This window comes from Schistocerca serialis, chromosome 9 (genome assembly GCF_023864345.2).
Source record: "Schistocerca serialis cubense isolate TAMUIC-IGC-003099 chromosome 9, iqSchSeri2.2, whole genome shotgun sequence".
Classification (NCBI taxonomy): domain Eukaryota; kingdom Metazoa; phylum Arthropoda; class Insecta; order Orthoptera; family Acrididae; genus Schistocerca; species Schistocerca serialis.
Window position 1 is genome coordinate 441,401,532 of NC_064646.1, and position 27,686 is coordinate 441,429,217.

Sequence of the window (27,686 nt, forward strand, 5' to 3'; positions counted from 1 at the left end):
GTCGCTTCTGCCTTGGTGCCAATGATGGTCGTATGCGTGTTTGGCGCCGTGCAGGTGAGCGTCACAATCAGGACTGCATACGACCGAGGCACACAGGGCCAACACCCGGCATCATGGTGTGGGGAGCGATCTCCTACACTGGCCGTACACCACTGGTGATCGTCGAGGGGACACTGAATAGTGCACGGTACATCCAAACCGTCATCGAACTCATCGTTCTACGATTCCTAGACCGGCAAGGGAACTTGCTGCTCCAACAGGAAATGCACGTCCGCATGTATCCCGTGCCACCCAACGTTCTCTAGAAGGTGTAAGTCAACTACCCTGGCCAGCAAGATCTCCAGATCTGTCCCCCATTGAGCATGTTTGGGACTGGATGAAGCGTCGTCTCACGCGGTCTGCACGTCCAGCACGAACGCTGGTCCAGCTGAGGCGCCAGGTGGAAATGGCATGGCAAGCCGTTCCACAGGACTACATCCAGCATCTCTACGATCGTCTCCATGGGAGAATAGCAGCCTGCATTGCTGCGAAAGGTGGATATACACTGTACTAGTGCCGACATTGTGCATGCCTGTGTCTATGTGCCTGTGGTTCTGTCAGTGTGATCATGTGATGTATCTGACCCCAGGAATGTGTCAATAAAGTTTCCCCTTCCTGGGACAATGAATTCACGGTGTTCTTATTTCAATTTCCAGGAGTGTAGTTACAAACCAATTCAAATTTGTTTATATATACAGTTCCATTATGATCATTTGCAACCTGTAAATTCGAAGTTTTTCTTTATAAAATGGAGTGACAAAAAACATATGTTAATAGTAGAAAAATGGAAACAAATTTTCCTTTGATGTATTATTTATTATGGTACATGATTTGTTGCGGCTGTTCAAGCTGGTAGATTTTACAAAATGTTTAATACGATAATGTGTACACTAATGAATGAGTTAGACTGCACATTCATCAATATTTAAACCTGGGAATTAAGGTTCTAACATTCCTTAGAATGGTGAGAAGTAGTTATGGATCAATGGTCATATATTGGCTTCCAATGGACTTCCTGTTATCTGCAAAAACCTTCGAAAGTTGTGTGGGGCTACAGTACATCAGCTTGGTATTTTAGCTCTGTTGTTCTACCCATTCTATGTGTATTTAACCTATTGCAAAATAAACTTTTACTGGTAAAAACATTCAGTATTCAGTGCACCAGTAAATATTGGGCTAATTTGTCACTAACACAAAAGGAGCACCAAGTTTGGTGAGCAGATGTAGATAGCAGCTGCCCACATAAACGACATTTATACATAATAACATACACTTTGTGAGATATTATGCGCTCACTAGCAATACATGTGAACCAGGTACGACGTCAGATGCATCTGCCACAATCAGTCGGTACTGTGTAACTGGTGAGATGAGAGAACGAGTTAGCAAGGCGACAATCTAATTTTAGTTAACCATGCACGTACTTAAAATTTCTTGTCACATCGTTCAGTTTGGTAAGTGCAAATGTCAAAAACGAAGAGCCTGTCTGTGAAATATTGACAGTTGTTACCCTGCTAATGAGAATATTGTGGATGATGAGCCTCATTTGTGAGCAAAATTTGCTGACAATGTGTGACGGATTGTAGAGAGAGTAGCGGGATTGCACGCTGCCCATGTCCGTACTGCTGTGCATAGAAACAGGAACTCGGCAGGAGAGTGATGTAGCGCGAGCCGGCGGCGTGCGTTGGGAGGGGCTGCCTCTATTTTGGAAGGAACACCTCGTCCAATGGTACCTTCCCAAACACGTTGGCCGCTAAGGACTTGAAGATGAGCCCGAAGGACTCCTCGAAGGTGGGACGCAGGGCTCCCCAAAACTCAATCCAGTTTTCGTTCAGCAGGCGGTTGAAGCCGGGACCTGTTGGGACATCAGAGTTCAGTATTAGTTATGGAAAGGAGCGCTTATACTGCTGTAGGTGGAAGAGTTTACTTTTAATTGAAGAAGTAACAATGGGAGCATACAAATCCAAGATGAAAGGTACAGAAATACCACGCGTGAAAATAGACTTGCTAGTGGGAGAAATAAAGAAGGAAAAGCAAAATTAGAGTTTAACATCCTATGGTATATAGTTCGGTCTTTTGTTTTTGCACTTCTAGTGGTTACCGTTATTATCTACTAGCCTGTATTCCCACTTCTTCCAGTTTTGATCCAGTACCAGTAGGTGGACATGGGAGTATGTGTTTCTTGCACAACTTTCCTTGTTTTTCTTCCTGCTGAAGTTCATTGGCTGTCAAGGAAAGTTCTGTTGTCAGATTGTGTACCATAGATCTTGGTGGAATGGTACATTTGTGTCTGGATTTCGACGTTGTTCAGGGGCAATGGTCAGGAGTGGTGGCATGTCGAATCTGTTTTTTGATAGATGCGTTCAGGAATTTGTTCACAGTCTGGCTGAACTTGTTTGAAGTGGGGTCACCTACACGACCTCATAAGATTGTTGTGTGTGTGTGTGTGTGTGTGTCTGTGCGAGGGAGGGAGGGAGTGTGGGGACGGGGGCTTTGGCGCTGTAAGCTACGTCAGTCGTGTAGTGCAGTTCCGCCTCAGTTGTGGCCATCCTGCTAGGAAAGCCGCAGGATGCTCTAGCGGGAATCTGATGAAGATATCTAGGAGATTATTGCTGTCGTGGCAATGCAATTTCAGACTGTTTTTCTACCGCACCAGTCAAATAGCACGCAGTAAAAATGGACATCTAAACATTGCCGGGCATACTTTGATATTTCTTCTTTTATCACGTAGATCATTTCTACCTATGTAGGTGAGAGACAAAAAAATATTTTGGCATTCGCGGGAGAAAGTTGGAGATTGTAATGTCTCGAAAAGATCCCACCGCAACGAAAAATGACTTTTTTTTTAATGATTGCAACCCCAACTCGCTTGCGACATCTGTGACACTGTGTTCCCCGCTTCGCGGTATTACAGAACGAGCTACTTGATCTTTTTCGGTGTCAGCCGTCAGTTCTATCTCTTCCGGACCCCATATCGCGCAGTAGTACTGAAGAGGACGGGAGAATGTAGCGTAGCCTGTCTCTTTAGTAGATTTGTTGCACCTTCTAAAAGTTTTGTGCTAGTAGAACGTAGTATTTGATACTCTTCCACACAGCACTTCCTATGCCATGTTTTCAGTTTAAGTTATTTATTATTACAATCCCTAGGTATTTAACTGAACTGCTAAATTTTAAGCTTGTGTGATTTGTCGTATAATCGAAATTTAACGGAATTTCTTTAGTACTCATGTGGAGGAGGTGACATTTTTTATCAACGTCAACTGCCACTTTCCACGCCATACGGACAGCGTGTCGAGATCATTTCGTTTTGATCTTCTGGTGACTTCACTGTATGGTAAACGACAGCATAATCTTCGAGCAATGTATGAAGGTCGCTCACGTTATCTCCTAAATCAATGGTACAGGGTAGGTAACAGCACAGGACCTGTAACACTTCCTTGGGTTTCATTAGATGACATCATGCCAACTACTACGAGCAGTGGCTGTTCTGACAGGAGTTCACGAATCCAATCGCACGGGAAGATGGTACTCCACAGGCACGCAATCCGACGAGGAGCCACTCGGATTCTAGTTTCGCAGCGTTACAGAAAAGCCTATGTGTATTCTGAAAGCTAAGGGACAGCACAAGTGACCACTTTAAGCTTTCAATTGGGTCTCAAGGATTGAAAGATCGAGACGCTGGGTGAAATATCCCCACAGCGACGCGCTGTTTGCGTTTGAGCCGCAATCAGGCAGTCACCCTTACACGTCAGAACATTTAGTTTCACTGAACAACCCTCAACCTGGTGTCTTGTGTAGTACAATTCTGCGCGGTCTCTTCCTCCTGGATGCAGAAGTGCCACAACACAATGGCAGAACGTGCAAAGAACTTAGAAGGTATCTACTAAAACCTGAAGAAGGAGCTTGTCGTCGCATATATGCAGTGGCAAACGGTTCGTGGTTAGTCAAAGATGTAAACAATTGTGGGAGTTCTGGAAATTTCAGAAAAAAGTCATGTGTGAAAGACTGCAGCTGCAGAGAAACCTGTAGTCACCTCCATACAAGCAGTGAACACAACTCACTGATGCTGTCGTATGCTACTTCCCGCATCCGAGCACGCAGAAAGAACAAATCCACTGCTACAGAACAGTCCCCTCCAAAGCAAAGTATAGAGAAAAGAATGGGAAACTCAAGAAACTGCTGTATGCCGTCTAGCTGTGTGCAGTCAGCATCCACTACTGGTAAAATGATTCGTATATTCCAGCAGAACATTGGTGGGTCAGGAGCCATACGGAGGAACTGCATCTTTTAGCACAGGTTAAGCCATGTCAGGTTAAGCCATGTCAACAACAGACCCATATTACGACTTTTTACAGCACTCTGATCGACAGATATGGCATCCACAGAAGAAAGAGACAGTCTCAGTGGAGCGTGGCAGGGGAGAGGAAGGGAAGGGGGAAAAAAAGTTGCCCTCATTGTTAATCAATTGTACAATGTCTTCCCTGTTACCCACAGAACTGGTTCATATAATAGTGTATGTGCGTCATTTCGCCGTCGAGAATGGACCTGGACTTTTCATGTTTGCCTGTTTGCGTGTCTGTTTTGTGTTGCCTCTATACTAATATCGCTGAGTTCTGATCAATCTTCAAAAATTTCTACATCGTGGAGAATTATGGTTTGCAGTACATATTTAAATTCTGTATGCAATAGATAGTTAAATTCGAAAAGAAGACGTTAGTGGTAGGTCAAGACAAATCTAAACGTTTGTACTTCTTGCTCACATTCACGTGAAATATTCCGAGATATTGCGTCATAACTACGAATGTGTTATTAAGGGATGCCATAGACTTCAGTATGAAACAGCGTCTTGCACACGCATTTGAAATGTAAACATTTCGACGAATACCCTCTCTAATTGATCTCAAATTTCACACATGGCCTACCTTAAGAAGAAATACAATACAGCTTCAAAATGCTACTTGTCACATTTTACTGTACACTCGTTTCTGTTAAAGGAGATGTTCCACGAGTCATGTTCGTATTTTATTGCAATACTGTACTGACGTCTGCAGAGAGATACGAACTTTGTCAAGCACATCCCGGATCATCACGTAAATGTGAACAAGACAGTACAATTTGCTGCTCCAGCTCTTTAGCCTGATCACCAAGCCTGATGTACACTCCGCCTTCAGATAACATTAGACAGAACAGAAACAGAGAAGTCCGGTAACGTGATCTTAGAGACCAAGATACAGGCTCTGCCTTGACCAATCCATCTTGGGTCGTACTGGAGAGTTAAGAGTCATCTTACAACACCAGCGAAATGTGCCCATGCCCCATCATGCACGTACCACATTGCCATGGGTGAAATATCAGGTAGATTGTATGTGAGCTTCATCGAAGTGATAATACATCAGATACATTTGTACTATTCTTTAAACTGCAGCCGGCCGGTGTGGCCAAGCGGTTCTAGGCGCTACAGTCTGGAGTCCAGTGCCCGCTACAGTCGCAGGTTCGAATCCCGCCTCGGGCTTAGGTTAGTTAGGTTTAAGTAGTCCTAAGTTCTAGGGAACTGATGACCTCAGATGTTGAGTCCCATAGCGCTCAGAGCCATTTTTTTTAAACTGCAGTCTGCGTTGGTCCACAGTAGCACCTTCGCATTTGTCGCAGAAACAGCTCTTTAGCAGATCGATGTTTACTGGAACGGTTGTGCTTCAATTGTTGTAAGCACTGGCGTTGTGACACTTTCAGCCCCGTCTGCATTGTTGCCATATTTCAGCTCTTCCCCAATATGACGCCATGCTATGTTGCCAATTATCCCATTTCCTTTAACAAATACTAATTTCCGAATGTATAAAATGAAATATGGTGCAAAATTTAAAAAATCCAAGATTTTCCCGACTCCTGTAACACCGCTGTGGAAATATGGTGGCTGTCCTAAGAATAAAATAGCGTAAATTCAAAAATCCAAGATGGGGCATTGTCCTGTTGGTGTGAAATTAAAAAATCAAAACTGGTGGACTTTGGGATGGTTTATTAACCTGCATGGTTGTCAGATTTTCCCAGCCCTACAATGTCAGAATACGGTTGCAGTGTCGGGGATATAAGCCCAGCCTGCGTAGTCGTCATGGGTCCTAAGTATAGAATGACAGTAAATGGAAAAATCGCTGTGTTTCCCTGACATAACATTTCACTTATCTTAATTTTACGATCAGTTGAGCCCCCATATTTAGTCAGTTGCCCCATCTCTCATAGTTTAAACAGATTTCCCCACCTTAGTAACCTTAAACAAATACTGCACCAGGGTGTGCACCATTCCACACAGGATCTTGCGACACTCCAAGTGCAAGCTGACTCAATTGTGCCACTGCTGCCGCTGAAGGATTTGACCACCAGAGGCACACCATCAGAGTGCTGGGACTTATCCACCACCGCCACAGCCCCCAGGCACTTCTTCTCAATGAAGAGACCCACACAGAAATATCGTACACATGCACTTCCAAATGTGAAATGCAGCACAATAGTTCTTGTTCTCACCACCAACATGTTATTTGTGATGGCGCTGCAGTCACAGCCCATGTTGCATAAATTAAAATGGTAGGGAAATTTAAGACACAAGAAGCACCAAATATGGTGGAACAATAGCCCACACATACATTCTGCAGGGAAATGCAAAATTCACAGAGGTACACTCTTCCTCTGGGAGAGCATGTGTAAACGTTGAGAAACTGATAAAAGATATTATGTTTTTTAAAATATTCAACGCAAAAGTTAATGTGTGGAATGGATGACAGCTATCATTAACCTGCCTTGGTCATACCCAGCCACCGCAGTTCAATCGTAAACACATTTTTTATCCATCCAGCATGAATAAAGCACACCTCAGAACCAAGCATCCTTATTCCAAATAGTAAGTGGCATTCTTAGCCTAAAACGAACCAAACGTATATGACGAAGAAAAAACTACATTTCACTACCAAGCGATGATTAAACACCATCCTACAGCCCTTACATCCTTATTTTGAAGGAAAAACATCCGAGCTCTACTTCAATAGTCTGCAGGGCACATGTATTCAAGTGCTGCATAGCCGACATTTTCCTCACAACATAGACAGACCTACGAGACAGGAAACATGCAATATAACCCAACAGAAGAATGTTCCTACTTGGCAGAATAAGGTATCGCGGGATTATGGCTACAATTTATTACCTATGCCAAGTTTGCTTCATGTTACAAAATGCACAGTTCCTTCTAAATACCATTGAAATGTTATCCTAAGATAGAGTATCTTTAAAAGTTCCATTCACAGTCAATGCTCTGCTAGCATCAGACTGGTATGTATAGCTCAGGTGTAAGTATAACGTTAGGGAGCAGATTTGATGCGAAATTCACTGATTTCATGCCCACTATTCATAGGAAATATTTCACTAAAAGTTGCGAAAACTGTGTTTCATTTATTAGTTATGTCTGTTGAGGCAGGGAAGTTGCCATCGCATTACGTTTCCATGGCAGCAGGAGCAGAAATATTCAATCTGGACCATCACATTTTCCCATGCAGAAATATTAACAAACCATTAAATTGCTGCAAGTATCTTACAATGTGTTTTAGATTGTACCCGAGGTTTTTGCACCCACCCCTAAAGTTTAACCACTCAGCACTCTGGGCTGTGTCTAGCTTGGCAGCCACAGCGCCATATTAGACATGTTAGCCGAGGCTGTGCCAGTACCATGTAATACCTGTAATGGCTACCTGAAACGGGTCCACTCGCCGACCGCTTGACTAGTGGGTTGGTCTGCCATTTGTTTGATCTATGTAACTGCATCATGTTTATGGAGCGTACTGCTCTCTCCTGGGTCAGAAACGTTAGAACGGACAGTGTGTTATGGTGAACTACGGTGCTCAGCGTCTCTTCACTAGACAACCATGCGCTCTGCTGATGGTGGTATATGAGTTCCTCCATCATGAAATTTTTTGTGTTAATATGTTACACAGTTCTGCTATCATGAAATGTAGTTCTTCTTTCATCGTATGTATTTACATTGTTTTCGGGAGTTACAGTTTGCCTTAGCGTTTGGAGTAAGGATGCTTGGTTGTCAAATGCGGTTTACTCATGGTGGTCGTACATAAAGTTATTGTGTTCATGACATAACTGCAGTGCCTGGCTATGACCACAGCAAGTTAATGGTAGCTGTCATCACCCCACACTTAACTATTGTGGTAAATCTTATAAAAACATAGTTTTTTTACAGTTCTTGAAGAGAAAGGACATGCTTCTGTTAGATTAGATTAGATTAGATTTACTTTCATTCCAATTGATCCGTATTGAGGAGGCCCACCAGGATGTAGAACATGTCATAAAAACAACAATGCATGACAAATATTTACAACTCAAACAAATAACCTATTGTACTATTCCACAGGTCACAAGTCGCATTGTCATTTTTATATGAACGCTATATGAAAGCATCATTTTACAAATACTAATGCACTGAATTTAAAATAAAGAAAGGTTTTTATTTATTTATAAGGTAATAAACGTGTAATACAACTACTAAATACTTATTTAGAATGAACACATTACTGCACTGAACTGGTGCCGAAGTTAGATTGTACTTACACACACACACAAATTTCATTAAGGAATAAATATATTGGGAATCAGTAGTTTGTATCCCTAGTTCCCTAAACAGGCTTCTGTAGGATGTTCTTGAGTTCACACCACATATAACTCTTACTGCACGTTTTTGTGCCCGGAAAACTTTAGCTTGGCTTGATGAGTTGCCCCAAAAAAATAATCCCATATGACATTATGGAATGAAAGTAAGCATAGTATGCCAGCTTTTTCATTTTTATATCCCCTATGTCTGACACAATTCGCATTGCAAATAGAGATTTGTCAAGACGCTTCAGTGGCTTTTAATTTCTCTGCTGAATGAATGTGGGGACTATTGTCCATTTTAAACTGATGAGACTTTTTAATTTCCCCACATTTTTCAATGTGGGTTAAAGTATAAGTGTGCTTCTTGCATTTTCATATTTCTCTGACATTTTGACTTAGGCCACGTAGGTTGTGGCTGCAGTGCATTCACAAATAACATAAATAACATACTGGTGGTGGGAATCGAAACTACTATTCTGCGCTTCGCATTATGCAGCCTAATTGGCAGCATGTCTCCAGCATCCCAGTGCAGTTGTCTCCAGTGCCAAGAAGCGTTTAGTGGCTGTGGCTGTGGCTGTGACTATGGGTTCAACAATCTGGTCTCGCATTACGTCACCAATTCAGTCATCGTGGTCCAACTGCCTGGTGGCAGCAGTGGCTCTGGGCACTCAACTTGAACTAGATATAAGACTTAGAGGCTGCATGGAGCACGCACTGGTGCAGTATTTGTTTAAGGTCACTGAGTTTGGGGGAATTTGTTTAAACTGTGTCACCAAAGGGGCAGATGGAATCGTGTAACCTTGTAGACTGTACTGCTTTTAAACGTAAGGCAAGTGCACTGTGAAGTAAGGGAAAAACCAATGATTTTTGAATTCGCCACCAGTTTGTACAAGGATAGGGTTTTCTGTTTGGAACACCCTACCTAATCTGACAATCATGCAGCATGTGCCCAAATCACCAGGACTGTCATCTGGCGTCATATGTTTGGGGAAAAATCCCAGTGGTCATCTTGGATTTAAGTGACCTGGCAACCACGTATGTTGGATCAGTTCCACATGGACCACTCTGTTTGACATTGTAGCAATGGGCAAATCTGACAGCCATGCAGGACCCCAAAGTCCACCATCTAACCATGCAGGGTCAGCCACTACACCAAAGTCCGTCATTTTGAATTTTTAAATTTCGCACCAATTGGACAATACCCCATCTTGGAGTTTTTAACTTACAACAACCGTCCAGTGGTAACATAGGACTGGGACATAATCTTGGATTTTTTTCAATTTTCCAGCCAGTTCTCGAATATCCCGCCATTTTATAAATAGGACAATTGGCCTATGTCAGAGGGGATATGGGAGAGGTAGGAAGAAATCTTTGCATGATGCCGTAGGGGTGGAGAAAGAAAGTCTAGCATCAATGCAGCATCGGCTGAAAATGTCACAGCACCACTACCGTCTTATATATTAACCATTAATTATGGTATCCCTGTATTAACGCATGTAATGTACAATGGAAGGCGTATGCAGCAGTCATCTTGCAGCGTTGGCAGTGCGACTTACCGAGTGTTTGGTCACCATTGAAGAGGTTCTCGAAGTTCACTTCAAAACGCTCAAGTCTTGGGATGTTGAGGAGAAGTTGCTTCAGGTCCCAGTATTCCTGGTTTCCTTTCATTTGGCGTTCAGATATGAGTTTTAATTCTGCTGTCAAGTTGGCTGTAATAAAATTTAATTAAGTTATTAATACATATGTGTAACACGCCCTAGTTACAGAGTGGCACTTCTATCAAGTTCAAGGTATGAGTTGGCCCTTGCGGTGTGCTGTCACTGAGCAATTCTTGGTGTACTGCTTGCGAAAGTCTGCACCTGGGTTTGAGATACTGTGCAGCACAGTGTTTTAACTCGCTACTCACATACCAGCGTACTCCTTTGAAGGGTTAAGCTTTCTCATCTCACGTTTTGCAGTTGTATGCAGGCGTATGGATGTTCCCTCTGCGCCCCTTATTAACTGAAATATTTATGAATAATTTTGAACAAACACTTTTAAATAATAAGTTCTAAGATAGACTACAGATATGTGGAGGATGTAATACGTTTGTGGACAGTTAGTATCAGACAGTTAAACATCTAAATTCACACCACAACAAAATTAACTTTACATTTGATCTGGGAGGAGACTCAATCTTTTTTTAGACCTTATCATTGACATTAGCAAACAAAAACATTTTTTAAGATATATAGGAATGTAACTTCTTCAGGCACAGTACTAACTGCCAGTTTCCAGCATCCTGCAACACAGAAACATGCAACCTTCCACACTGTGGCGCATCACAAACCGAATCAGATTTTGAAAGTGAATTATTTTAAAAGTTACACCTAGTAATACACTGGAAGAAAATCACAACATAAAGAAGGACTTGTACGACGAAACGGAATTGGTCGGCATGTTTCTAAATCAGAAAGATGTTGTCTTTTCAGATTTGGCGTTAGTTACATAAGAGCGACGCTAATAGTGCCACTATGACGATGCAAATCGAGTTTGCTTTAAATACACACTGTAACGGTCGTGAGCATTAGTTACCTTTGAGATTGCTGAGTTGACGTTAGTGAAGTTTGCCTTTAAAGCGACAGAAACGCCATTAGCAATACCTCACTGAGTTTGAACGAGCTCTTGGAGAAGCTGGATGTTCCTTCAGCGATATTGCGGAGAGGGTTGGCAACAATGTAGCCACTGTACATGAGTGCTGGCAGCGGCGGTCACGGGAACGTACGGTCACCATTATTCATTCTATGTTTGATTTATGCTTCGGTTTCCGTGGACCTTCCTAGACAGAACTGTATTTCGTACACGTGTCTACCACTTGGACTCACATCATTTGGCGCCGACAATAAGCGCCATAACTAGAGGAAAGGGTCGTGTGGTGTTTCCGGTTTCGGGTTCGATTCCCGGCGGGGTCAGGGATTTTCTCTGCCTCGTGATGGCTGGGTGTTGTGTGCTGTCCTTAGGTTAGTTAGGTTTAAGTAGTTCTAAGTTCTAGGGGACTTATGACCACAGCAGTTGAGTCCCATAGTGCTCAGAGCCATTTGAACCATTTTTTGTTTCCGGTTTAGAGATCGGGGTTTGTTGTTAAGTTACATAATCGGAAAACATTTCCCCCCCCCCCCCCCCCCCCCACTCACAATCATTGCTGTCCTGGAGTTGTATGAGAGTTGTGCCTTAAGTGAGTTTGTTAAATTTAGGTGACTACAATGGATGTGCGTGTTGTGTGGGGGTCATGTTTGCACTGATGCGCTCACTCCATGAGGAACAGCGGGGAGCTTTGAAATTTGGTTCACGACATTTGTGCAAATTCTGGTGATCAAATAACGTCTCCTCCCCTTGCTGGCCACATACTAATGATGAAACAACAAAAGGGGACGGGAGTTTTGTAACATTGTTCTCACGGGTATCTCTTTGGATACTGTTCTACTGTTTTCTCTATTAATGTACATAGTGAGTTGTTTGTTATGGGGATTTGGTGATTGAAAAGGTTTTCCTTTTCTGCTTTCGTTCAGTGTGTATGAGTGGGTCGTCAAGCGTGCTCTTCCAAGAAAATTACCTCCAGTTTCTTTGGTTTCCCTGGAAACGCGGTGACCACTGGTGTACAGGATCGAGGAACAGCAATGACGAATGATAAACAATTTGTCACGTGTTTCCGACTTGAGTCTGTCAAAAATTCGGAAGATTTCGCCTCCACATTCATGAAACTCTGGAACGCCTAGAATTCAATACTGTTTGCTGATATTGTGGTCCTGTACCTAAGAACCATTATAGCTTAATCAAAAAGTTTCAATTAAAGTGAGAGAAGAAAGTACAAACTGGATTGTAGTCACCTAAATTTAACAAACTCACTTAAGGCACAACTCTCATACAACTCAAGGACAGCAATGATTGTGTGTGGGGGAGGAAAATGTTTTCCGATTGTGTAACTTAACAACAAACCCCGATCTCTAAACCGGAAACACCACACGACTCTTTGCTTTAGTTATGGCGCTTATTGTCGGCGCCAAATGATGTGAGTCCAAGTGGTAGACACGTGTACGAAATACAGTTCTGTCTAGGAAGGTCCACGGAAAAGGAGTAAGACAAGGATGCTGTCTATCACCTATTTTTTTCAACCTCTACTTGGAAAATATAATTGACCGATTCTCATTAGATGACAAAGGAGTGGAAATTGGAGGAAGAACAGTAGAGGTTTGTTGATGGCATGGTCCTTCTAACCACAGGGGGAAAAGATTTACAGGATTTGGTGGACACCATTGAAACTAACTGAAAAAAATATGGAATGAAACTTAATACAAATGAAACTTAATACAAATAAAACAAAAGTATTGGCTCTAGGAGGAAATAAGGAAATAAAAATTATGCTGAATGGATAAATACTAGAACAGGTGCAAAATTTTAAGTATCTTGGAAGCAGGATAGACACCGACTGGAAGTGCACCACAGAAGTTAAAACAAGGATAGCAATGGCAAAAGAGGCGTTTTATAAGAAAAGGAGAATTTTCTGCAGCGGTCTGGACATAGAACTCACGAAGAGATTCATAAAATGTCTTGTGTGTTCTTCTATATTGCGCTGGAACATGGACTATGAGGAAGAAACACAGAGAAAGGTTGGAGGCCTTTGAGATCTGGATATGGCGGAGGATGGATAGAATAAGTTGGATGGACAGAGTAAAAAATGAAGAGGTACTGAGAAGAGTGGGAGAGAAAAGACAGTTACTAGATGTAATAAAGAGAAGAAAAAGAAATTGGATTGGGCATAAATAAAGAAAGAATGACGGACTGATAAACAGTTTTAGAAGGTTATGTAGAAGGGAAAAGGAAGCAAGGAAGGAAGAGATTCCAGATACTGGATGACATGATGGACGGTACAACATACAGCAGCCTTAAGAAGGAAGCAATGGATCGCAGAAAATGGAGAGGCAAAGGACCTGCTAATATAGCAGATAACTGATGATGATGATGACCTAAGAATGTCAATTTGTTCAGATCAGGGAAAACAACCGGAAAACTCACATCATTTATCATGATGAGAATGTCACCTATCGCATACGTCGTCAAACAATTATTTGACGGAAGAAATTAAAAAATTATGTCTCGTTGCTCATACTCACTGTATCTGTGACCTAACATCTCCTTTTAGTTCGCAAACACTACTTGTGTGCACAATATTTGCACCATCCCAAGAAGTTGTTGAACGCTTCCACAGCCAAATTTTTGAGATACCAGTCTCAGACTTGAGGGAACATTTCCAGAATTGATTCTAACACAAATAAAAATGTATAAATTTAAAAGGTGAACGATTGGTGAAACATAAGAAAGACTTGTAACAAATGTCGTTTGCCCTTTACTATTTGTGTAGAACGTTAAGAGACAACCGTCGTAGTAGAAACTGAGGGTAGCGTAGAAGAAGGACTGTTTGAATGTGTAGTCGCGCTCAGTGGGTCGTGGCGGTATCTAGCGTTGCCGCTCAGCTACTTCAGCACATACATGTTCCGTGAATATTGTTATGGATTTCGCAGATGCTCTCTGGTCGAACACTCCACAATGAACACCAGTGCAGTGTGCTCTGCTATCGAAGTACAGTGTGAACAATAAAGGTTCCATTCCACTTCCCAAGATAGACCTGACACAACGTCCGTTCCTACCTCTCTCGGTACACATATTAGGAAAACAGCGACTGTCGATTCCCACATCTCTCCAACTGCTGCATATAATGGGGTGGGGAGCTGTTGGATACGACAAAAAGACAGGTTTGATAATTGGTGAAGGGAGGCACAATGCTCTCTGGTATGTGGCAAAAATGGTAAATCCTACTGTCATACTCTTCATGACCACTTTATCAAAAGGCCTATTCGAAAAGGATAATGCAGCCGCTGATCTGTCAGCCTTTGAGCATGACTGGAATGCGACGGAAAGATGTGTAATTTGATACCAGCCTCCATTCATCAACCATAATGAACTTACGCACCATCTGCTTCAGTCACGGTAAGAAATTCAGAACTTGAAGTTGTAGAGTTTGCTTACTGAAGATGAACCTGCAGCGCCCGGAGCCCTCCACAGGCACCACCAGGAACTTGCCGCTCATCTCGTAGTCCGCTTCAAAGACAAGATGGGGCTCCACTCCGGAGAGTTCCAGTTTGTTGTTGGCCAGGTCCAGGCTGGAAAACATAGACAACACGCTAGTACACTCTCTGCTCTCAACAAGATGGTAACTAAATAATTAACAAGTCCATGTAGCCTCCATGTACAGCGTTGCCGCATCGTGTATAACACTAGTGCTACCCATAGTTCCAGCAGCTGACGGATACATCGCTGTCAACAGTTGGACATGCACTCAGTCCATGAGGCACTGTGGATAAGTTTGGAAATTAATCTAGGAGATGGGTCCAAGATTTCGCAATAAGGAATTATGTGCCACCATCCCTCCTCTTGGTGGCGGTGAAAATTTCTTCCCTCACCAGAATCGAACTGGCAGCTACCAAGTCAATATCCACCGTAAAAGTGTGCATTAGCAACCTCTACTATTGATGCAGATGCCGACAGAGCTCTGTAAACTTCTTCTTATCTGGAACACTAAGTAGGGAAAGAGACATTTTCATGCGTACAGGATTAGACACAGAAAACTTACAAAACAGAGAGTAATGTAATCATTCTGTGACTATACAGGACAACCAATGATCCACCGTGGCTTCCATTGGGGAGCACTAAGTACTTTCGAATGGACAATTTGTACAGCGTAGCGGTAATCTCTTTAAGGCTCACTGTGTAAAGTTATGACGAATATACTGGCGCGAGATATGACCACTTGCCGGCTGCCAGTTACAGTGAAATTCCAGAGCGTGAGCTACATTTTCTGTGTCATCTTTTCTCTTGTTTGCCAACGTAACATCGCTACAAATTACGCTCTTCCCCGCAACATCAGTAGGATGATCCCAACAGACCTTTCTTATTTCCCAAAGTCCTCTCCGTCAGTTCTTGCTTTGTAAAGAATACTATTTTTACAAACCCGTAAATACATTTTTATGCGATACTAGTCGCAGAATCTGTAATAGTGGTGGTAGTAGTAGTAATAGTAGTAGTAGCACTCGTAGTACTGCTAGAGTTGTCGCTATTATTTTTTAGACAGTACTATCGTCAATATTACTGTCTGTTGTCGGTAGACAGATTCAAATCTTGTTTAAAATTATTTTTAATTTTATTACTACCATTTTATTACTATTTCTTCTTCACTTCGTTTCCGTGATCTGAGAACCATGTTAATTAGGATCACCTTCTTTTCTTCTCGTCTTTATCCTTATTCTTTCATTCTCATACTCTGGGTCTAATTCTGCCATGGAAACCTATGTAAGTCTGAATTACAAACATGAAAGTCATTCTCTTACATATGTCTGTTTCCTGTACTCCGATTTCTTCCAGGTCCCGTATATACATCTTGGGTCCAGTGTAAATTGATTTAACTTGTTTACGAGAAACTCTTATTATTGTACTAACTTCCTGTGTCCATTCTAAGGATGTGTTCGAAAGGCATGCTCCTTCTTTTCTTGATGGTTTCCTAAATTCTCTATCTGGATGGACGGTTCTAGTTTAGCTCGTCTTCTATACTGACCGTGCCCTGTTTATCGAGATCTTAATATCCTGCTAAGAATTCATCGTTCCACAAGATACAACCTCTTCCGTGATCCTGTTCTTCCGTAATTCACGTTTCCAGCTGTATGTAAGGCTTCAGGTGGGATCACTATCTGGTGAAGTTGTTGTGGACTGGCAAGACAGCCAGTCCACAGTGACGGGTAACCGAAAGGCACGCGCTTAAACTCACGCAGGCTGGCGTGAGGTCTGGAACAGGATACGTAATGAATGCTATAAAGGAAAGTACGTAGCTGCTGGAATACTTAACTTTAATCCACAATTGGTGAACGTTGGTCTTGTTACTGTACATGCTTCATTAGACACATAGCAAAGGATAAATGGCGCCTTGCTACGTCGTAGCAATTGACTTACCTGAAGGCTATGCTAACTATCGTCTCGGCAAATGAGAGCGTAATTCTCAGTGAACCTTTCCTAGCAAAGTCGGCTGTACAACTGGGGCGAGTGCCAGTACGTCTATAGACCTGCCGTGTGGCGGCGCTCGGTCTGGATTCACTGATAGTGGCGACACGCGGGTCCGTCGTATACTAGCGGACCGCGGCCGATTTAAAAGGCTACCACCTAGCAAGTGTGGTGTCTGGCGGTGACACCACAGAAGTCTCAATTTTGACTCGATGATTTTTCTTATTATGCATGTTCATAGTCGGACGCTAAATTCATTTCGTTTATTCCTGCTCTCATACTTTCTTTTTCTGTCAGATCATTTACTGTCCATTCTCCTTGGTATATAAAACTCTCAGCCATCTGAGCTTTCCTTCTTTCTATTGTCACGATGTTCGTCGCGTACTGTGTCTTCTCGACAGAGAGCTGTAGACCTGCTTTATCCTCTTTTTCTGTAGATGCGTGATTTGATTAGCCGCATCTTCTAATAATACCGACAATATCATGATATAATTAGCAAATAGTAGACAGTCTGCACATATTCCTTTTCTCTTGCATTCCAGTCATATTACACCCGCTCCTTTCATTTCTCGTCGCCGTTCCCTGATCACTCGTTAAGGGTACAGTCAAAGACCACAGGTGAGAGTCTGTCTATGTGTCTGATTCTGAGATGCCGTATTGCTTGCGGCCTGTTTAATCAATGCAGTGGATTTTCTATCCGAACTCATATCTTCCAAAATTAGGAACTGCGTAGGTGTATCTACTGCATCATAGGCTTCCTTAACGTCTACGAATGTGAGCACGAAATGCTTGCTACTGTTTTCGATACACGATCCTAGTTTTTATTTTCAAGATTTGTTCTGGGCATGAACTGCTCATTCTGAAGCCTCTTTGGTACACACCAATTTGTGATTTAGCTGCTCTTCCACTCTGTTAGTAATGCTTTTGAGAATATCGTATGAGTCACTAGAATTAACGACATCCCTCCGAAGTTCCCAGGCTCGAATTGGTGTCCTTTCTTATGTGCAGGATCTATTAGTGCCAACTTCCACCCCTCTGGAAGCAGTTCAATGTTTGTATTCCCATTAACATATTTCAATATTTCTGCAATGATCCCCTCTTTCCCAGGAGCCTTGTTATTCTTCAAGGAATTTATGATGATCATAGCTTCGTCTGCAGCAGGTGATTCCGAGTTGGCATTTGGTTCTTTCTATTTATAACGGAAGGTATCACATGGCACTTCACAGTTTAGGAGCTCTTCAAGGTACTCTGCCGAGATCTGTTTTCAATGTCACCTTACTATACTTTCTTTTTATTTCTTAGAGCTTATGTTTGGGGGAAATTGCATACTTAAGCTAGGCTTGAATGTTCCGTAAATGTTTCGCTTATTGTTCTGTCGGAAGTCCTCTCCTACCTGAGTTAAGCGTTGCTTCTCACTTTTTTATGTTGACTTTTTTCTTACTTGTTGGAAGTTCTTTAGATTTTCTGGTGTTTCCTGAGCAGTCAACTTACGCTTTCCTCCGGTCTTCGATTGGCTTATCTCCTTCTGGAGACCGCCATGCGTGTCTTCTGCTTTTCTCCAGGAAAACTGTTTCATACCTACTGTCAAGAAGTGCATATTTCTTCTGAGACTAGCGCTCCTTGAAATGTCTGCTGTTTCTAAGTTCCTGTTTATAGAACTTTACTATACGGATAGATTTTTAGTTTGATGGGTTCTTGGTCGAATTTTGAACTTAAGTTTTGAAAGATAGAAACACAATCTAAGTTTGTAGCCCTGAGGGCCTTGAGATTTAGAATTTCCTTCCCCACATGTCTCGAGATCACTATATGATCAATTTGGAACTCCCTAGTGGAACACTGGAGATATCCACGTTTCCTGTTTTCTTGGAAGATGTTTAAATGATGCTGATTTCATTGACAGATCAAAATTGTCCTATTTATTAAAAGCATTTTTAATTTTTTAGGTTTCTATGCTGTAAAAGGTAGTACATGTGTAAAACCTTGGCCAGTCGTATGATGTTCGTTCGGGTTTAAGGTCTTTGGTTTCCTGTTTCCCGAAATAGTTACACACAAAATTTTAAACTCCTGCCAACTCTCAACGTAATCTCCCTGCAAACATACACACTTTTAACTACATCAACGCCAAGAGTCCACGGTAGCTGCGATCGCTTCTTTAGCACACTGGAAGATCGTTGACGCAATGGCGGCGTACTTGGAGGATCCGATCATTCAATGTATGAGAGCAGAACAAATGAATAGGAAGTTTCTCCTCCGTATGACGATGAATTGCATGAGGATTGATTAACATGGAACTTGCTACGAAATTAAAATTATGTTCTCGGAAACGGGATTTCAGCCAGTAACCTTTCCTCTCTCTGGCGATGCTCTCGCAGACCGATGCTGTCCGTTCACGACCCACATCCCTCCTCCACAGTGTGAACCTTTACACTTTCTCCCAGGTTACCTAGTCTAGTAAGACATATAAAAGAAATTCTGTCGAGTTTGGAATGCATGAGAGAGGTACAGGGGAACCTCGTTTATTGATATTAGGTAGGCAGAAACCCAAGCGGATATCCGCGTGAATTAGCACGCTGCTTCCGGGATTCTGGGGGGCGTACCGACACTGGATCAAATGCACCCAGCGGATTAACGACGAGGAGCGGTGTGCCGGCCAGCCTTGATGTGGCTCTTAGGTGGTTTCCCACATTCGAGTAGGTTAATACCGGGCTGGTCCCCCCCCCCCCTTTGTTACGCGATTCGGGACCATTTAGAATACTTCATATTATTATCAATAGACGCAAACAGATGAAGTACACAATTTACGTCCCGGGAGGAAAGGGGAGCGACCACTAACATTGCGAAATCCAGATTAACGCACTGATCCCGGAAGAAATGGGATAAGCCTACGAAAAAGAGGACTAACATAACTGACGCTTGTCGTCCCACTCTGAGACCATTGAGCAACAGCAGTGGCTCATTGTGGGAAGGGAACACATGTTGCAGGTTGCCTGCAGACACGGCCCGCGTAAACAGATGCACCAAAGTATCCGACTGAAATGGCGCTGCAACCGGACACGTGAAGAATGGGAGTTGAAGGGTACTGAATTAACTATGCAAGTTGGTATGCATACTTTCAAATATTTGTGATATCTTCCTTAATTAAAAGTAAAAAGGTACACAATTTTTGTAACATCGTGCCGATTCAGCGATATTGAGACCCAAGAGAAGGGCAGGCCACGGCGTGGAAATCATACCACGTGACACTGCAGGTCTTACGAGTGCCAGCAGCCGCCTCCAGCTGGAAGCGAGCAACTATTCCCGACGGGTTTAATAATTCTTGACTGCGAGTTTAAATGCATGCAAGTTTTCGATATCACCTTCATTGAGTACCTGTTCAATTAAACATTGATTTCTTTGGGCTCTGCGTAGAGCCGAGCGTTCACGAAGTGTGGCGGGCAAGCCGGCTAGTGTGACGTCACAGGTTTCTTGCGAGGCCCGTATTTCTCGTGGACCAGCAGATATAAGGGGATTGCTTGGCTCGGAGAGTGGAGGCATTATTACTTCCACGGCGCACGGTCCCGCCCCAAAGGATCATGGTAAGCACGTCAGGTGGGGACGCCACAGGCGGGGCCAACGATATACACGGGCCCTACAACGAACTTGTGACGTCACACTAGTAAGCTTGTGCGCCACACTTCGCGAATGCTCGGCTCCATGCGGAGCCCAAAAAAATCAATCTTAAATTGAAAAGGTACTCAATGAAGGTGATATCGAAAACTTGCATCCATTTAAACACGCAGACAAGATTTATTAAACTCGTCGGGAATAGTTGCTCGCTCCCCACTGCAGACGGCTGCCAGCACTCGTGTGTGTGTGTGTGTGTGTGTGTGTGTGTGTGTGTGTGTGTTTGAGGTTTACAGGCGCTAAACAGCGTCGTCATCAGCGCCCAAACGCATAAAAACAGGAACACATGCTGTGAAGGGACTAAGACGAACAGCGAACAAGGAGATTGGCTAAAAGACACAGACCTGACCAGTTCCAAATCCTCACATACGGAGGCAAAACAAGAGGAGAAGGAACACACTAAAAAGGAAAGGAAACTCAAGGAAAAGAGAATAGAAACCTAAGGGAAACAAGGAGGTAATAGTGACTGGCGGACCTCAAACCTGAGTGAGCCAGTCACCCAGCAGCACATTAAAACCCCCTCCCTAAAATCCGAGGCAACAAATTGGACACACAAAACCGTAAGACCTTAACCACAGCCGTTGCGTCATCTTGCAAAATAGAGGGCAAATCCGGTGGCAAAGAAACCACCGCCCTCTGGTCAGAGAATAAAAGACAGTCAAGTAAAATGTGGCGGACAGTAATCTGGACGCCACAAGGACTGCAGACTGGGGGGTCCTCCCGCCGGAGTAAAAAACCATGTGTTAAGGGACTGTGCCCGATGCGGAGGCCAGTGAGGAGAACCTCATCCCGCCTGCATGACTGGTAGGACGTACGCCATGGCCGCGTCGTGGCCTTGACCAAACGCAGCTTATTTTCATCAACTGCCAGCCACTCCTCTTCCCATTGACGAATAACACGAAAACGCAAAAGGGAGGTAACAGCATGGAGGGGGATGGCACACTCAACAACGTGAGGGAGGGAACAGTCATCTTTGGCAGCCGCATCCGCCAGTTCGTTTCCCCTAATACCCACGTGCCCCGGCACCCAGCAGAAAGAAACCTCCTTCCCCTGCCGTTGCAGGTGGAGTAGGGCATCATGGATGTTCTGGACGACCGTATCCGCTGGGTACAAGTGTTGCATGGTCTGAAGGGCACTCAGGGAGTCAGAACAGATGAGGAACGTAAGACTGGGAACACATCTCATCTGCTCCAATGCCCGCAAGATCGCAAACAATTCGGCATCGAAGATGGTAAACGCTGCAGGAAGCCGTAACTTGACGACTCGATCAGGGAAAACAACAGCACAACCAACAGAGTCCCCCTGTTTAGAGCCATCCGTAAATACTGGTACATGGTCGGGATGCTGCTTTAAAATATCGTAAAACAAGGAGGTAAAAACAAACGCAGGAGTGCAGCTCCTCCGGTACTTCGACAAGTCTAAAAGGACGATGGACCTCTGGAGCAACCAGGGAGGCAGGCGAGTAAAACCTTGTTGTTGGGGGGCCACACACTCCACACCAAGGGACTCAAGCAAATGCTTGGCACGAATCCCAAATGGTCTTGTTGCCCTGGGACGACTGGAAAAGAGACGTTCCATAGGCGGTCGGGCAACGGTAGGGTACGCAGGGGAGGTAGGACAGCCAAGGAACTGACACACCTGTCGCACCATGAGGAGTTTCTGCCGGAAGGTCGAGCGGCGATTCCCCTGCCTCAGCACACAGGCTGGGGATGGGACTGGTACGGAAGGCACCAGTGGCCAGCCTGATACCCTCACGGTGTACTGCGTCAACAGCAGATACGAAGGCGTTGCTGACCCATACACGGTGCAACCATAGTCAAGACGCGATCGAACGAAAGCCCTATAAAACTGCAGCAGACGTGCCCGATCTGCTCCCCAGGATCGATGGCTCAGACTCTTCAAAATATTCAGTGCTTTCAGGACCCACACCTTGAGGTCTTTAAGGTGAGGCAACCACGACAACTTGGAATCAAAAGTGAGGCCCAGGAACCTCACAATGTCTCTAAAAGGAAGAACGGTGTCCCTCAGACGCAATTCAGGGGAGGTAAAAAGGCGTCGAGAACGATTAAAATGAACACACACACATTTGTCTGCAGAAAAGGTAAAACCCGTCTTCGCAGTCCATGCCTCTAATCGCTTTATCGTAAGCTGGAACTGCCGACTAGCAGTGACAAGACTGGAGGAAGAACAGAAAACAGCAAAATCGTCCACAAACAAGGAGCATTGGGCAGGACTCCAGATAGTGGACGTGATAGTTAATGGCGACGGTAAAGAGGGTGACACTTAAAACGCTTCGCTGAGGAACACCATTCTCCTGCACGTACAAATCAGATAGCACATTACCAACCCGATATCGAAAGAGCCAGTGGGAAAGAAAGGACCGAATGAAGATGGGGAGACGGCCACGAAAGCCCCACTCATGGAGTTGATTGAGGATAAGGCGGCGCCAAGTAGTGTCATTCGCCTTATTAATGTCAAAGAATACATCTAGACAATGCTGGTTACGTAGGAAGGCCTGCTGGATGGCCGCCTCAAGCAGGGTCAAGTTGTCTATAGTTGCACGACACCTCGAAAAGCCACACTGAGAGGGGCTTAGGAGCTGCCTGGTCTCGAGCAGCCAAACCAGGCGACGGTTGTGCATGCGTTCCAACGTCTTCCCGACACAGCTCGTCAAAGCAATACTTCGATAACTACTGGGAGGCATTCGATCCTTCCCCAGTTTGAGGAGAGGAATCAAAATCGCCTCCCTCCACGAGTCAGAGTACGTGCCGGATAACCATATCATATTAAAACAATTGAGGAGAACTTCCTTGGATGGCAGCAACAAGTGCTGCAGCATGTTGTACCGGATTTGATCATGACCAGGCGCAGTATCATGAGCCATAGACAGCGCCGAATCCAGTTCACACATTGTGAAGGGGCAGTTGTAGGGTTCCGAATTTGGAGACTGGAAGTCCAAGTGACCCCTCTCGATGGCAGTGCGGTAGCGGCAGAAATCTGGATCACAGTTAATAGTGGCGGTAGATTCCGCAAAATGCACGGCCAGTGTCTGGGCAATGTCTCTCGGCGCCGTGAGGAGACATCCCTGATGCAGCAATGCCGTGACAGGTAGTTGGCTGGAAATCCTCCTGATGGCTTCCCATACTTTTGTAGAATTAGTGGAGCGAGAGATGGAGTTCAAGAACGATTGCCATGACCGTCGTTTGCTCTCTTTAATCACTCGCCGCGCTTTGGCCCTTGTCACCCGAAAGGCCGCAAGATTGTCAGCTGAAGGACGGCACTTGAAGCGGCGCAGGGCTGCACGGCGGGCTCGGATGGCTGAGCGGCACTCAGTGGTCCACCAAGGGACAGGACGCCTCTTGGGATGACCGGATGACCGTGGGATTGACAATTCAGCAGCATGGGAGATCACGGCTGTAACGTGGTCTACCCATTCGTGGACGCTGGCACTGTGTTCCAAAACAGCCAGTTGGCTGAAAAGTGTCCAGTCAGCTCTGCAGAGGTCACACTGAGGCGGCACTGGTAATGCCACAGCCTCATCCAGGAGGCGAATCCAAAGGGAGAAGTGGTCACTAGAATGGAGGTCAGCAACAACCTCCCACAGACCAGAATCCGCGAGTGCTGGAGAGCAAAAGGAAAGGTCAATAGCCGATGACGACCCGGAAGCAGTAAAGAAATGAGTTGGAGCACCAGAGTTGAGGATGCACAGTTCTTCAGACATCATGAGGCTTTCCAGAATGCGACCCCTGGGGCAACTAGTCGGAGAGCCCCATAAGACATTATGAGCACTGAAGTCCCCCAGAAGAAGAAATGGGCGGGGGAGTTGGCTAATAAGGTCTGTGAGAGCCTCAGAGTCTATCACATCCTGAGGTGGTAAGTAAACTGAACAGACTGTGAGCCTCCGACCCACAAGAAGGTCAACTGCAACTGCTTGCAAGTCTGTTACGAGAGGGAGCTCAGATGAGGGGTGCATGTCACGGAGAAAAACCGCAACACCACCCTTTGCCCTTTCCCCCATCAGATCGTCTTTTCGATATACGGTATAGCCCCGTAAAGAAGGAGCATCAGTGGCCCGAAAATGTGTCTCCTGGAGATATAAGCACAAAGGGCACTCTCGTACAAGGAGTTGTAATTTGGCCACATGCGTCCTGAACCCATTCAGGTTCCACTGCAATATGGGAGCCAGTGATCAGGGTGGCTGAACTTTCACCCTGCCTCTGTGCTTTGGAGGAGAGCCTGTACTGTCCGGAGATTTATTCTTGGGGCGAGAAGATCGCCCCCGGTCGACATCAATGTCCATCAGCTCCGATGACGACCCACGGGAGATGTCAGACAGTACGAAGGCCTCATCATCGGACTGACCCTGACTAGTCTCCTCAGGTGGCAAAACCTTCAGCTTCGGCGTCTTTGTCTTGGGGGGCTTAGAATGCAGAGCCTTGTCAACAGCTGGAGCTTAACTCACCTGGGCAGAAGTCCCCAAATGGGGAGAGGCAGGAAGTACCCCAATGTCAGCAACCACAGCCTTGTCCGACGTTGCAGGGAGAGCCGCAGGTTGCAAAACAACTGCAGCAGCACAAGTGCACTGGCAAACGCAGGTATTAGTGCTAACACTAGCAACCTCCGTTTGTGTAGCAACAGTGGCCATTTGTACCAGTTTTTTCTGAGCTGAAACGAAAGATGTTGTAAACACCGGAGGTTGCATGGCCTTAAAGAGCTTCTTGGCCTCACCATAGGGGATGCGCTTATATGTTTTAATCTCCTGTATCTTCCGTTCTTCGAGGTAGATGGGGCAGACCCAGCTCCAGACAGGGTGACTCCCAGAGCAATTCACGCACTTCACAGGCGATGAACAATCGGCTCCTTCATGGGCAGGCTGACCACATTTACCATAAGTGGCTATCCCATTGCACCCCAACCTAGTATGCCCAAAGCGCTGACATTTAAAACAGCGCTTTGGGTTGGGGAAATATGGCCTTACTGGCAAACGTAAGAACCCCGCTTTAACATGCTCTGGGAGTCTCGGGCAACTGAACGTGAGAATAAACGAGTCGGATTTGACTAGGTCCCCATCGACTCGTTTCATAATATGCTGCACGTCAACAATACCTTCATCAGCCCACTCACATTTTAACTCGTCTGTGGGGGTATCCACCAAGTCCCTACATGTCACAACACCCTTACTATAGTTGAGTGTGGAGTGGTGCTCGGTTTCGATAGTGTACTCTCCGAGACGGGTTGCTTTCCAAAGAGAAGCGACTTGACGGGAACTAGAAGTCTCAACTAACAGAGTCCCATTGCGCAGTCGCTTCACAGATTTCAGTGTTCCTGCAATTCCCTCAAGACCCTTGTGGATGTAAAAGGGAGAAACCCTCTCAAAGCTACCCTCCTTCCGTTTGACAATCAAAAACACATTCTGGATATCAGCATATGATCTGTTACGACAGTCTGATAAATCTCTAGCAACACCAGGCGCGGGAGGACTCACTGCACGAAGTCGCTTTTTCGATGGGGTGTGTTTTCCTACCAGTGGCCCACCCAATCCACTGGTAGGGGGAAATGTAGATGTCGAAGGGTCCATTGCGGTCCCACGAGCAGCTAGGGAACTAAAGGTCCGCTCAGACAGAGCCCCGCATGCCTGAGTAAACCGTATACAACTGGGGTGCGGCAGGTGCCCCAGAGGTTGCCCGCTTGCGACTGTTCCACCCCAACAGCCATGCATCTCATAGGCGCGGAGCACACTGTAAGATTGAGGGGTTTTTATAGAGGTTGGCCTTCCTCGCAATCCAGGCGGTCAAGCCAAGGTTACCATTCCCCGCAGCACACAACATTCCACCGCCGCACCATACGGTGGTTGCTGAAGCATGTCCGGTGGTTACGGGGACACGAGACTGGCGGCGCTGACCAGTCCCCAGCTCAGGACCCCGGGGTCGCCAAGCCCGTACTCAGCAAATGAATGCTGAGCCCCTGGGGGCGCCAGCACTCGTAAGACCTGTAGCATCACGTGGTATGAAGTACGTGCCACAGACTTTCTCGTGGGCCTCGGGCCGATGCCACTCTACAGGGAACAAACAGCCGCGCCAGCGGGAGGATCGGGAGTTCGTCCGAGGGTCACTCCAAAAGAAATGCACTCTATTTTTGTAAAAATACAGTTTTCATTCTGCATGTGTGAAAGTTTTACAGTGTGTAGATACATCCTTCCCGCTTGTTTTCATACCTAGTTCAACCTGTTCTCGCGAGTGGCATGTCTTCAAAATAGGTGCTACACTTGACGTTCGTCAGAAGCAACGTGTTGTCATATAATTCCTGTGCTGTGAAAACGAGACAGTGGGAAACATCCACAAGAGGTTGAAAAAGGTGTATGGAGATGCTGCTATCGATCGCAGTACAGTTAGTTGGTGGGCAAGCAGGTTACGTGATGAAAGCTTATACGGCAATATTGATGATAGTCCTCGCAGCGGCAGGCCTCCTACTGCACACACGCCAGACAATGTGCAGAGAATTAACGAATTGGTGTCTGCTGACAGACGCATATGTGACAACACTGAAGAAACTTCAAGCTCGACTGAGTCGTGTTGGACCACATCTGTAAAAGCAGGATGTTTTGCTGTTGCACGACAATGCACGGCCACATGTCAGTCAAAAAACCATGGAAGCGATCACAAAACTCGGATGGACAACACTGAAACACCCGCCTTACAGTCCTGACCTGGCTCCATGTGACTATCATCTCATCGGGAAACTGAAAGACTCTCTTGGTGGAACAAGGTTTCAAGATGATGACTCCCTTGTGCCCCAACAAGTTGGTCCAGAATTTTACCGTGCGGGTATAGAGGCGCTGGTTCCAAGATGGCGTAAGGCAGTTGAGAGGGATAGAAATTATATGGAGAAATGAAAATATTGTTCCTAAAGGATGTATCTACACACTGTAAAATTTTCAAACATGTAGAATAAAAGATGGATTTAAAAAAAGATTGTGTGCATTTGTTTTGGAGTGACCCTCGTATATTGGTGTAAATAAGAGCCCGCATCTCGTGGTCGTGCGGTAGCGTTCTCGCTTCCCACGCCCGGGTTCCCGGGTTCGATCCCCGGCGGGGTCAAGGATTTTCTCTGCCTCGTGATGGCTGGGTGTTGTGTGCTGTCCTTAGGTTAGTTAGGTTTAAGTAGTTCTAAGTTCTAGGGGACTTATGACCACAGCAGTTGAGTCCCATAGTGCTCAGAGCCATTTGTAAATAAGAAACACAGGAAGGGGAAGTAAAGGG

General features: G+C 45.0%; 1 protein-coding gene across 1 annotated transcript in view; it reads right to left on the reverse strand.

Annotated features, from left to right (window-relative positions):
* Window positions 1-834: 834 nt before the first annotated feature.
* LOC126419092 (protein takeout-like) overlaps window positions 835-27,686 on the reverse strand; it is a 45,398-nt gene continuing 18,546 nt past the window's right edge. Inside the window, exons 4-6 of the mRNA XM_050086189.1 lie at window positions 14,743-14,876; window positions 10,236-10,388; window positions 835-1,894 (exon numbers count right to left, since the gene is read on the reverse strand). Coding sequence (XP_049942146.1) covers window positions 1,740-1,894; window positions 10,236-10,388; window positions 14,743-14,876 — 442 coding nt within the window. The 3' untranslated portion in view covers window positions 835-1,739. The remainder of the gene's footprint in view (window positions 1,895-10,235; window positions 10,389-14,742; window positions 14,877-27,686) is intronic.